The 12788-nt window shown below is 46.1% G+C and overlaps 1 protein-coding gene across 1 annotated transcript; it reads left to right on the top strand.

Moving 5' to 3' along the window:
• Nucleotides 1-769: 769 nt before the first annotated feature.
• LOC126028444 (DPEP2 neighbor protein-like) lies at nt 770-3774 on the top strand. Its single transcript, XM_049787425.1, has 2 exons — nt 770-836; nt 3485-3774. Exons 1-2 carry the CDS (start codon nt 770-772, stop codon nt 3772-3774), a joined length of 357 nt encoding a protein of 118 aa, XP_049643382.1.
• Nucleotides 3775-12788: the final 9014 nt, after the last annotated feature.

Here is a 12788-nt window from a genome sequence, read left to right as displayed (position 1 = left end):
TAAATGGAGCCTAAGACACAGTTGTAGCCCATATTCTGGTAGTTGCTTTCATGTTATAGACAATGTTTTACACCTGGGTTGAGCCCACATGTTATTTTTCATGGTGGTGGAGTTGTGACTAATGGCTATAATAGGTTGTCATTTTGTATAATGACATTTTGTCGTGTAATATTTTATTTTTATGTTAATACGGGACTGTTCTAACAAAAAAATGATGAGAAGAATTCTGTCTCGTAGCACCTTCAACCTCTCCAGCATCATTTGAGACTCTGAAGAACTTGTTCTCACATTGCTGTCAGTTGAAACCCTGAAGCCCCCATATGAAGATTTGTGTGCCTTACAATAAGTGTTCCATGAATCTATATTTTGAACAATATGAGCAAAGAACTTGGCTTAGCTTTAATTCTCAAGTGTAAATTTCCTTGTCCTGTCCACATTTCCAACCCTCTGCTGTACTTCAGGCCCACCTGCAGGAAGCCTTCCCTGTTGACCCAGCACACACATATCTCCTGTTCCAACTGTTCACTTAGGTCAACTGTTCAACCTAGTCTGTTAGGTTGATCTCAAACCAACCTGAGAATGTAAGGCATGCACTTCCTAGGAATGCAACAAGGGCAAGGTTCGGGAGAGCAAACTGGGTGTCCTCATGCCTCAAAACTGTGTGACATCACTGGTTGGTGATGACCTCATATAATACACAAGCTTGGTGTCCTTTAGAAAACTTTCATATCTCTTGGAGAGACCAGTTTGTTTGGTTGGCTGAGAAAGAATGACTGCCAGAATCTTGTATATTCACTCTAACATGCCCTCTGTCCCTTGGGACAGCCCCACTGCAGGTAGGCCAAGGCCTGATGGCTGCACAAGAAGCGCTGCTATTGAGCCACCTGACCTCATATGGCTTCCACACCTCAAAATCTACCAGGATCCCAGGAATAATCCTGTGGCCTGTAACCTCAGGGAGCCACCATGTTTCTACTCCCAGCAGAGACCTTGTGGGCACTTCTCTCTGGGTAAGTATTTGGTAAGGTTTTGATCTTTATAAATAGATCCTTTCCTTCAAGTCTATTAGATGTTTCCTTTTACTCTTTTTTCCTAATTAACCTCAGTAAAAAGTCAAGTGCCTTTTTGCTGTGAGCCAAATTTTGTTTGCAGTCTTCAGCACCTGCAAACAGGTCCTTCGTAGAGTTCGGGAAAAATTCCACGGGGGAGAAGGTGGGCACGCGGAATGGCGAATGACGGAAAATATATTGTAAAAATGAATGAAACTACGAAGATTGCATGGGGACTCGCGTTTACAAGGAGCAAAACGGAGACAAATTTATTTTTTAAGCTGGCAGCTTTTAAAAGGTAGAGGCAGGAAGGCAGATGCAAATTCTAGGCATCAAAGAGGCTGGGAGAAGAATGAAGGGACTTTGGCTTAAATTAGCATTTTAAAGAGCTGATGCTGAAGGTGAAAAGGCAGCTTGTAATTATCAGGGAAGTTGGAAGAGTGAGGAATGTTTCAGAGTTTCGGGGGAAAAGTGAAAATTACTTTGTTTTGAGCTAAGTTATGGAAAAACCTGAATTTAGGCGCCAAAGTAGCAAAAATTACAGGGAGCTATTAAGTGGGAGATTTTTGGCGGGATTAGTACTGTCCTAGAAAGAATTTACTAAGGCCTGATTTCTAATAAAGGTTTAAAATAAAGAGAGAGATAGTTATAGCCACTATTTAGAATTATTGCCAAACCCTCCACGCAAAGGGTCAAGTGATTTTGACTGCTCTAAGCGGGCCTTTTTGGCAAATAATTTCTTTTCAGGAGAACACTACACTATTTGGTGTGTGTCCGTCCTGAGTGGGGTGTGGCATTTCACCCTTTTTTTTTTGTATGGGCACCTGATGGCAATATTAGTGCAATCTGCGTGGTTTCATTCATTTTTACAATATATTTTCCGTCATTCGCCATTCTGCGTGCCCACCTTCTCCCCCGTGGAATTTTTCCCGAACTCCACGAAGGACCTGTTTGCAGGTGCTGAAGACTGCAAACAAAATTTGGCTCACAGCACTTTTTGGTTAGGGTAGAGCTGCTGAGAGCCCTTCTGAACCAGACCTCATGCTATCCTATAGACATCCACACCAGTCCCCTAACACATGGTCTAGTTTGAGCCACCGAGTCCCAGAAAGGGTTGTGGTATGTGATGAGATGAACTGAAGAGCCCAGGGGAGAGAAGACCTTGATGTCGTATGAAAGGGATGCAGATTGAGGACATGGAGTCTACCCAGGAAGTTGGGTAGCTGTGAGATTTGAACAGAGAAGGGAACCTGATTGAAAACTCCTGGTCTTTGGACACAGAATCAGATTATTTTCTTTTTTAAACTTTTTTTTTTTTTTTTTTTTTTTTTTTTTTTTTTTTTTTTTGGTTTTTGGGCCACACCCGGTGACGCTCAGGGGTTACTCCTGGCTATGCACTCAGAAGTCGCTCCTGGCTTGGGGGACCATATGGGACGCCGGGGGATCGAACCGCGGTCCGTCTCCTAGGCTAGCGCAGGTAAGGCAGGCACCTTACCTCCAGCGCCACCGCCCGGCCCCTTTTTAAACTTTTTTTTTTTTTTTTTTTTTTGGCAGATTATTTTCTAAGCTCCATAAATAGACTGAAGCTCAGCGTGACTCAATAATTTAGTTTGAATTGGGTTGTGAAGTTGCTGGTGGGGAGGGGTTCCTAACATTCTTTTTTTTTTTTTTTTTTTTTTTTTTTTTTTTTTTTTTTCTGTTTGTCTTTGGGTCACATCTGTTGATGCTCAGAAGTTACTATTGGAGCTGTGCTCAGGAATGTCTCCTGATAGCACTGAATGTTGGGGGGGACTGCATGGGAGGCTGGGGAAATCAAACCTTAGTCAACTGCATGTAAGGAAAACACCCTCCCACTGTCTCAATGTTCCTGCCTTCTAAATTGATTTGTACTAGATTTTCCCCTCAATGTAAATCACTTCCGTGGTAAGAAATAGAAATAACCTTAAGCTGATGTGACTCAAACTCCACCCCTCAAAAAAGTTTTCTTAAACTGGAGCGACAGCTCAACAGGCTTGAGCAGATGCTTTGCACAGGGGAAGCCTAGGGTTAATCCTCAGCACCACATGAGTGACCCCTAATCACAGAAACATAAATAGCCCATCGAACAATGGGATGTGTCACTCTGTCTAAGTCAGGGGAAAAATGAAAGGAAGAGTGTGTTCCAGGGAGAGAGTGACAGGAACCCGTCTGCAACCTTTGTGCAGTTCTTTCTACAGATTAGGACATGTTTTCCGCATGCTGCAGACATGCTTCTGGGGATGCTTTTGCAGCGAGCATTCAAGCACTAGGGACCTTGGACTCAGTGGCCAAGACTAAGTCTTCTGGGTACTAAACAGATTAGGAGGTATCAGCCCAAAACAGGGAGAGATACAAGAGAGGGGATGTTCCCAGGACTTGGCACCTGTGAGTTTGACTGAGTCTGATTTTCTTTCCAGTTGTGGCCCCAAGTACTCCCTCACCTGGACACTACCACATCCTGTATCGAGGGTATGGAGAGAGCCAGGTGTGCTGGCATGGAGAGACATACTGCATGATTGGTACATACAGGACATATGGAGATATTCCCCTGGCTACCCCAGCAAAGTTGGAAGCAGAGAAGCCAGCACCCCGACGGGCCCTCAAGAGGCACCACACCTTTTCTGATTCAGACATTGAGCTAGGCTGCTCCAGACCCAAGATTCGACGCTTGCAACGTGGCACCAAGAGGCAGAAGCTCACTGGATGAGGCCCCTGCCCCACCACCTGAGATTGTTCCTGCCTCTTCCCTTCAACACCCTGTTGTGCTTACGCTTACACTGGGGCTTTTCTCAGTCCTGTGGCCATGAACCTCTGATATTGAGATCAGAAACAGAAGGCTGATAGGTACATCCCTTGGCTAAAACCAGCACTCAAAATCAGTCTCGGGTTCCTTTGCCCCATTCCCCAGAAGAGTGTATTGTGCTTAGCTGAGATAGAAAAAAACAAGCTCAGCGAAGGAATTAAGTAGACTTAGCAAGTACCAAGTTTACCCAGAGCCTCTTCCCGGGACACTTCTCACACGGGCAATAGTTGAACTATTTGAAATAAGAAGAAACAATCTGTGGCTCCTCAGCAATCCCCATTACGAACACCCAGAGATCTGCTCCCCAGTGCAGGGTTATGTGAGAGGCTCAGCAGTCCTTTACCAGAGATTCACACATGGGTTTATTTATTCCCTGTCCTCCAGATATTCTGGTCCCTTCCAATTCAAGTAAATATTTTTCTGTAACTGCTTAAAGTTCACTTTGACCAAACCAGGCCCCATATCTCTTGGTTTCCTTTTTTATCTTGGTTTCTTTGATGTAACTCTCCACCTAGTTGTCCTCTCCACTAAGATCTTCTAGAGCATGCATAGAAGGTCTCCAATTACCCTCCAAAAAGGAGGGTATTCTGCAGCCTCTGTGTGACTCACAAAGACATCAGAGACAATGGTACAGGATCTAGGCAGGGGATTTAAAAAGTCTGGAGCTTGGGCTGGCTCTTCAAGAAAGTGTTCTCTCATGAACACATATTCCTCTCTTTCTCTCCCCTCAAACTAAGTAAGTTTTGTTTAATAATAACTTTTCTTGGGTGGGAAGAGAAGAGATAGCCCAGCAGGTAGGGCATTGACATGTATGTTGCTAACCTGGGTTCATAACCTGGCATTTCATATAGTTTGTCGAGCCAGCCAGGAGTGATTTCTGAGTAGAGAGCTGGGAGTAACCTCCTGAGTGCTACTGGATGTCCCCAACTCCCCCTCCCCCCCCAAAAAAAAAACTTGTGGGACTGGAGTGATAACTTTTATTTTGTATATAGGGCATTTACCTTGCATGCAACCGACCAAGGTTCATTTCTGGCATCCCATCTGTTCCATGAGCTGTCATAAATAAATTGGCTTTTTTTGGTTTGTTTGTTTTTTGGGCCACACCCATTGATGCTCAGGGGTTACTCCTGGCTTGGGGGGAGGGACCATATGGGACGCCAGGGTATCAAACCGAGGTTCGAGCTAGGTTATCACTCGCAAGGCAGACGTTTTAGTGCCACTGCTTGGCCCCTTGAATAAATTGTTTTAAATGTTTCCAAAGAATTCCTTTGGAGGACTCAGCCAGCTTCATGCCCCAGGATCCATACAGGTTGGATTTCTGTGTTTGTTTCTGCGTGGAACAAGGCCATGACCAGCTCTACTGGTCCATTTTATTTTTTAATTTGGGGGTTTTGTTCACTTGTTTACAGGCCAATCTCGGTGATGCTCAGGGCTTTCTCCAGAGTCTGTGCTCAAGGATTGTGGCAACACTCGGCATCCTAGTGATGCTGGGGATCAAACATGGATCAAGCATGTGCAAGCAAGCACCCTACCACCATACAATCTCTCTGGCTGCAGAACTGGCTAGTTGAAGAACTGCAATAAACCTAACTTGTCAAGCGTAAACATGAGGAGGTCTGGAGATGGTGCTAGAATCTCTGGTTCCATTAAGCTCCTCTCTATTCAGTTTGAAATTCCCATCAAGTCCTGGTAGGTTTGATATTCATGTCCTGGAGAACACACACACACACACACACACACACACACACACACACACACACACACACGACGTATACAAACACACACATACACACCATCTCCCTATTATACTCTGAAGCTTTGATTGTTTGGCAGTTTTTGGTTTTGTCGTTTGATTTTTCTTTTGCTTTATATTTGGGGCACATTATTTGAGGTTCAGGCCCAACTCCTGGCACTCCTGGCAGAAAGGGCTGGCCCCATGGAGTGCCAGGGATCTAACCCTGTCAGCCTCATGAGAAGGATTTCATTCCCCAAACCTCCTCTTTGAGCCTTGAGACCAGAAACATCTTGGTTTGATGTAGCATGCAGGTATTTTGTTAGGTTCTACCTTATTGGAACTAAAACAAAGATCTTCCCTGGTTCCTTTGTATGTTGGTTTACAACTGAGAATTGCCCCCAAACAGAGATGGTCTTACTTGTAAACCTGGTGGGACTGGCTCAGGAGAGCTTGAGCTATCTGTCCTTACTGCTCCAGCCAGGGCTGGTCTCTGGACTCAATCAAACTAATGGTTTTGGAAGGCAGCTTGTTCTCCATGTGAGAAAGATGACTGACAACCTACATAGGTTTTAACCCTCAGCCTGGTCTGGATGCTATCTTCCTCCACTCTGATTCACCTGGGGTTGGAGATCCAGTGCATGGGGTGATTTGACACGTTTGAATAATCTCCATCTAAGGGAGTTTCCTATGGTCTCCCAGGGCACCTTGGGTCTCCCTCTACACTGATCCGTCTGCCACTGGGGAAAGTTTACCAAACTGGAGCCATCACATAGGGTGCTAGAGTGACAAAAGTCTAGCAGGACCTGGAGCTGTAGCACAAGGGTAAGGTGTATACCTTGCACAAAACTAACTGGATTTGACCCCTGGCATCCCATATGGTCTCTCTAGCACCATCAGAATTTTCTTGAGTGCAAAGCCAGGAGCAACCAATGAGCATAGTAAGATGTGTTCTCCAAAAACAATACCAAAAACAAAACAAACCACGAAAACCAAAAAACAAAACAGAACAAAACAAAACAAAAAAAAAACATAAATGGGGCCAGAGAGATAGCATGGAGGTAGGACATTTGCCTTGCATGCAGGACAGTGGTTCGATCCCGGCATCCCATATAGTCCCCGAGTCTGCCAAGAGTGATTTCTGAGCGTAGAGTCAGGAGTAACCCCTGAGCATTCCCGGGTGTGACCCAAAAACCAAAACAACCTTCCTCACAAATACCTTCAAGGGACTGGGGATGGATGGACATAGATCCATGTCATCATCTTCTCATTAAGACACAATAGTATCCTATGGCACCGTTCCTTTTGCATGGGCATCATAAGATAGTAGAAATTTAGAGGAATGATTATTCATTAGGAACGAGAACTCAGGAATTTCTTGTTGCAGGGGGCCTTTAAATCTGAACATTTGCCATAGCTACTTGAAGTAGGCTTTAGTCACCTAGACATCAGCCATAGTGATGGGGTTGTCACTGAGGGGTATAATCATTTGGAATTTGGTGTGATGACATTTTATCATGTGTGTTTTTGCATTCTATGTTCAAAAGTGCCTGTTTTCATGTAAATTCCCTAGAAGAATTCTGTTTGGTAGCACCTTTGAGCTCCCCCAGCATCACTTGAGACTGTGAAGACCTGGTCCACACATTGCTATCAGTTGAAACCCTGAAGCCCCTGTGTAAGACTTGTTTCCCATACAACCAGTGACCAAGGAAGTCCCTGACTGCTTGCTTTACTGACTCAAAAGGGTATGTAAAGGACAGTGTTCCATGAATCCACATTGGAGTAGGATGAGCAAAGATCATGGCTTACTTTTATTCTCAACTGAAAAGTGTTCTGTCCTGTTCACATGTGCAAACCTCAGCTGGACTTCAGACCCACTTACAGAAGACTTTCCTATGACCGAAGCATACAGATAGCTGCTGCATCAACTGTTCACTTAGGTCAACTTAGGTTGATCTAAAACAACCTGAAACTGTAAGTCATGCATTCCCCAGAAATGCCACACTGGCAAAGTTGGGGAGATCAAACTGGGTGTCCACATGCCTCAGAACCATGTGACTCACTGGGTGGAAGTAACCGCATAGATCCCCTTTGCCATGGCACCACCAATAAACAAACTAGTGTCCTTGAGAAGACATTCGTTTCTCATGAAGAGACCAGTTGGTTTGACACAACGACTGACCGAATAGACCAAGTCCTATATATGATCTCTAACTTGTCCTCTGTCCCTTAGGACAGCACCTCCACAGGTAAGCCAATGCCTACTATCTGCAAAACAGGTGCCTCTCTTCAGCCACTTGAACTCCTATGTTTCCATACCTCCCAACATACCAGGATCTCAGGTAGACGCCTGTGGCTTGTCACCTCAGGGAGCCACCATGGTTCCACTCCAACCAGAGTCCCTAGAGCCATTTTCCCTGGAGAAGCATTCAGGAAGCTTTTGGTCTTGAGAAATACAGCCTTCCCCTCGAGCCTCCTGGAGGTTTCCATCCAGTATCTTTCCCTAATTGGCCTCAGTCCAAAGTCAAGTGCCTTTGGTGAGGAAGTGAGAAATACCAGTAAGGTAAAACTGCTGCCAGCCCTCTTGAGCCTGACTTGTTGCTGTCCTTAGACATCCATGCCAGTCCCTTCACACTTGGACCAAACAGAGGCACTGAAACCCTGGAAAGGGCTGTGCTATGTGACCAGGAAGAACTGAAGAGTCCAAGGAGTGATGACTCTGAGATCCTGTGGAAGAGGTGAAGACTGAGGGAGTCCTAGGAAGTGGGGTTGCTGTGAGCCAGGAGGAAGAAGGGAACCTGACTCTTCAAACCTCTTGTGTGCTCAACAAAGAATCAAACTCTTTTCTAATTTCCAGCCAGAAAGGACTCAGGGGGACTCAATAATTCAGTGTCAAAGGGGTTGTAAAGTTGCCAGTGGGTTCTTAACTAATTTTTTTTTTATTTCTTGCTGTTTGTCTTTGGGCCACATCTGGTGATGCTCAGGCTTTCCTCCAGGAACTATGCTCAGGAATGATTCAAGGAAGTACTGAGGGTGGTGGGGACTGCAGGAGAGGATGGACCGAGATAGAACCTGAGTCCAACACATGCAAGGCCAACATACTACCAAATGTCTTATTACTCCTTTCTCCTTAACTGATTTGTACAAGATTTTTCCCCTAATGCAAAAGCTATTTCTGTGAAACTCTGAGAAATCACCTAAAGTGGGGCCTGGAGAGATCGCACAGTGGTAGGGAGTTGGCCTAGTCTATGGCTCACCCAGGATGGACCCAGGTTCCTTTCCAGCATCTTCTATGGTCCCCCAGCCTATTAGGAGCAATTTCTGAGCAAAGAGCCAGGTTTAACCCCTGAGCGCCACAGGGTGTGGCCCCATCCCAAAAAATACATAAAAAGAAAATATAACCTTAAGCTGATGTGGCTCAAAGGCCATCCCCCAAATATCCAAAACTATTTTCTAAAATGGATAGACAGCTCAACAGATTGGAGCAGATGCTTCGCATGTGGGAGGGCCAAATTTCTATCCTTAGCACCACAAGTGTGACCCCTAAGCACAGAGCCAAGAGTAGCCTCGCAACACCAAACAGTGCATCACCCAGTCGAATGCAGGGAATCCAATTGGTTCTGTTCAAGTAGAGAATGATGGGAACCCGCCTGCCACCTTTGTGCAGTGCTTTCTACTGGTTAGGACTGAGAGTGGCATGCTGCAGATATACTTCTGGGGATGCTTTTGCAGCCAGCACCCATGCTCTTGGTGGGGACTCTATACTCAATGGCCAAGGCTAGGTCTTCTTGGATTCTAAACAGATTAGGAGGTGTCAGCCCAAAACAGGGAGAGCGCCAGAGAGAGGAGGTTGGCAGGACTTGGCAGCTGTGTGTGTGACTGAGTCTGATTTTCTTTCCAGCTGTGGCTCCCGTGGATACTCCCATGTCTTCTATAGAGGCTATGGAGAGAGGCAGAAGAAAACTACTGCCTGGTTGGCAGCTACGGGTTATATGGTGAACTCCCCCTGGCCACTCCAGCCAAGGGAGAATCCCAACAGCTGTCGCCCGACGGGCACCCAAGGGTGACCCAAGGGTGAACTTCTCCGACTTTGAGCTGGGCTCTCCCAGACCAAAGAAGCCCCGCTTGCAGCCCGGCAGAGGCGACGGGAACCTCTCGAGAATCCCCCCTGACCGCACCAGCAGAGCTCCATGCGAGGAGCTGGCCATGCGACGGGCCCCCAAGAGGCGCCACCCAGTGGACTCCTAGGACTTGGAGCTGGGCTCTCCCAAACCAAAGATGCTCCGCTTACAGTCTGCTGCCAACATGCAGAAGCTCGCTCAATGAGCCCCCTGCCCCAACTACCCAGTCTCTTCCTGCCTCTCCCCTTCAACACTCCATTGCAGGGAGTCCTTTCTTCCCTGGCCTTCACCCGGTGTAGTCCCCTCTACCCAATAAAATGTATTTTCTAGATCTGTTTGAAGTTCACTTGGTCCACCTCAGGCCCCAAACCTCCCAGTTTCTTGAGGGACATGCCCCGTAGGTGTCCTTCCTTCTAAGACCTTCTAGAGCACCAACAGAGTGTCTCTCAGTGGCCTCCAGAAAGGACTCTTGGCTGCAGACTCTGTGGGACTCACAAGGACTCCAGAGCCTATGGGACAGGATCCAGGCAGGGGACAGAACAAGTCCAGAGCCTGGCTGGCTCTTCAAGCATGTGTTCTCTCTTGAACACATATTCCTCTCTTTCTCTCCCCTCAAACTAAGTACATTTTGTTGAATACTAACTTCTTTTGGGCGTGGGAAAGAGGAGCCATAGCACAGCGGGTAGGGCATTTGCATTGATGTGATGTGATTAATCTGGGTTCATTATCTGGCGTCCCATAGAGTCCCATGAGCCAGTCAGGAGTTTTTTCTGAGTCAACAGCTGGAAGTAACCCCTGAGTGCTACTGGATGTTGCCACCCATAAACAAGAACAAAAAAAAAAAAAAAAAAAAAAAAAGCCGAAGCCATGTTCAACTGGAGCAATAGCATTTATTTGGCGTGTAGGGCATTTGCTTTGCACGTAGCTGTCCCCATTCAATCCTGGCATCCCATCTGGTTCTATGACTTGACTTGTCATGGGGAAATTTTTTTTTTTTTTTTTTTTTGGTTTTTGGGCCACACCCGGCAGTGCTCAGGGGTTACTCCTGGCTGTCTGCTCAGAAACAGCTCCTGGCAGGCACGGGGGACCATATGGGACACCGGGATTCGAACCAACCACCTTTGGTCCTGGATCGGCTGCTTGCAAGGCAAACGCCACTGTGCTATCTCTCCAGGCCCGGGGAAATTTTTTTCAATGATTTCATATAATTTCTTTGCAGGACTAGCCAGCTTCATGCCCCCAGGATCCATCCATACAGTTTGAATTTCACTATTCGTTTCTGCCTGGAACAAAGCCATGACCAGCTCTACTGGTCCACTTTATTTTTTGACTCTGGGGTTTTGATTTTTTTGTTTAGGGGCCACTCTCGGTGATGCTCAGGGCGTTCTCCTGAGTCTGTGCTCAAGGATTGTGGCAAGATTCAGCATCCTCTTGGTTCTGGGGATCAAACATGGGTCTGCATGTGCAAGGTAAGCACCCTACCACCATACAATTTCTCTGGCTCCAGAACTGGCCAGTTGAAGAACTGCAATAGACCTAAATTGTCAAGCATAGCCTGGAGGAGGCCTGGAGATGGTGCTAACTAATCTGATTCCATTCAGCTCCTCTCTATTCAACATGAAATTCCCATCAAGTCCCAGTAGGTTTGATATTCATGTCCTGGAGAACACACACACACACACACAAAGATACACAAATACACACACATATACACAACATCTCCTTATTACACTTTGAAGCTTTGATTGTTTGGCAGTTTTTGGTTTTGTCATTTGATTTTTCTTTTGCTTTATTTTTGGGGCACATTAGTTGAGGGAATCTTTAAACCTAAACATTTGCCATAGCTATTTGAAGTAAGCTTTAGTCACCTAGACATCAGCCATAGTGGTGGGGTTGTCACTGAGGGATATAATCATTTGGAATTTGGTGTGATGACATTTTATCATGTGTGTTTTTGCATTCTATGTTCAACAGTGCCTGTTTTCATGTAAATTCCCTAGAAGAATTGTTTGGTAGCACCTTTGACCTCCCCCAGCATCACTTGAGACTGTGATAACCTGGTCCTCACATTGCTATCAGTTGAAACCCTGAAGCCCCTGTGTAAGACTTGTTTCCCATACAACCAGTGACCAAGGAAGTCCCTGACTGCTTGCTTTACTGACTCAAAAGGGTATGTAAAGGACAGTGTTCCATGAATCCACATTGGAGTAGGATGAGCAAAGATAATTGCTTACTTTTATTCTCAACTGAAAAGTGTTCTGTCCTGTTCACGTGTGCAAACCTCAGCTGGACTTCAGGCCCACCTACAGAAGACTTTCCTGTGACTGAAGCATACAGATAGCTGCTGCATCAACTGTTCACTTAGGTCAACTTAGGTTGATCTAAACCAACCTAAAACTGTAAGTCATGCATTCCCCAGAAATGCAACACAGGCAAAGTTGGGGAGATCAAACTGGGTGTCCACATGCCTCAGAACCATGTGACTCACTGGGTGGAAGTAACCGCATAGATCCCCTTTGCCATGGCACCGCCAATACCCAAACTTGGTGTCTTTGAGAATACCCAAACTTTGTTTCTGTTGGAGAGACCAGTTTGTTTGGTTGCCTGAGACAGAATGACTGACCAAATACTCTACATAATCTCTAACTTGTCCTCTGTCCCTTGGGACAGCACCTCTATAGGTAAGCCAACACCTGATGTCTGCACAACAGATGCTGCTATTCAGCCACTTGATCTCCTCTGCTTCCAACATACCAGGATCCCAGATAGATGCCTGTGGCCTGTCACCTCAGGGAGCTTCCATGGTTCCACTCCAACCAGAGACCCTAGGGCCATTTTCCCTGAAGAAGCATTCAGGAAGCTTTTGGTCTTGAGAAATACAGCCTTCCCCTCGAGCCTCCTGGAGGTTTCCAGCCAGTCTCTTTCCCTAATTGGCCTCAGTCCAAAGTCAAGTGCCTTTTAGTGAGGAAGTGAGAAAACCAGTTAGGTAGAACTGCTGCCAATCCTCTTGAGCTCGACTTGTTGCTCTCCTTAGACATCCATGCCAGTCCCTTCACACTTGGACC

Source organism: Suncus etruscus, chromosome 14 (assembly GCF_024139225.1).
Source record: "Suncus etruscus isolate mSunEtr1 chromosome 14, mSunEtr1.pri.cur, whole genome shotgun sequence".
In the NCBI taxonomy this organism is placed as follows: Eukaryota; Metazoa; Chordata; class Mammalia; order Eulipotyphla; family Soricidae; genus Suncus; species Suncus etruscus.
The sequence above is the reverse complement of the archived record's forward strand: the minus strand, read 5'-3'. Positions and strand labels throughout refer to the sequence as shown.

Bases quoted from the DNA above. Each gene is read 5' to 3' on its own strand.
- LOC126028444 (XM_049787425.1), top strand. From the start codon at position 770: ATGACTGCCAGAATCTTGTATATTCACTCTAACATGCCCTCTGTCCCT. The intron at 837-3,484 runs GTAGGCCAAGGC...TTTTCTTTCCAG, and splicing joins TTGGGACAGCCCCACTGCAG to TTGTGGCCCCAAGTACTCCC.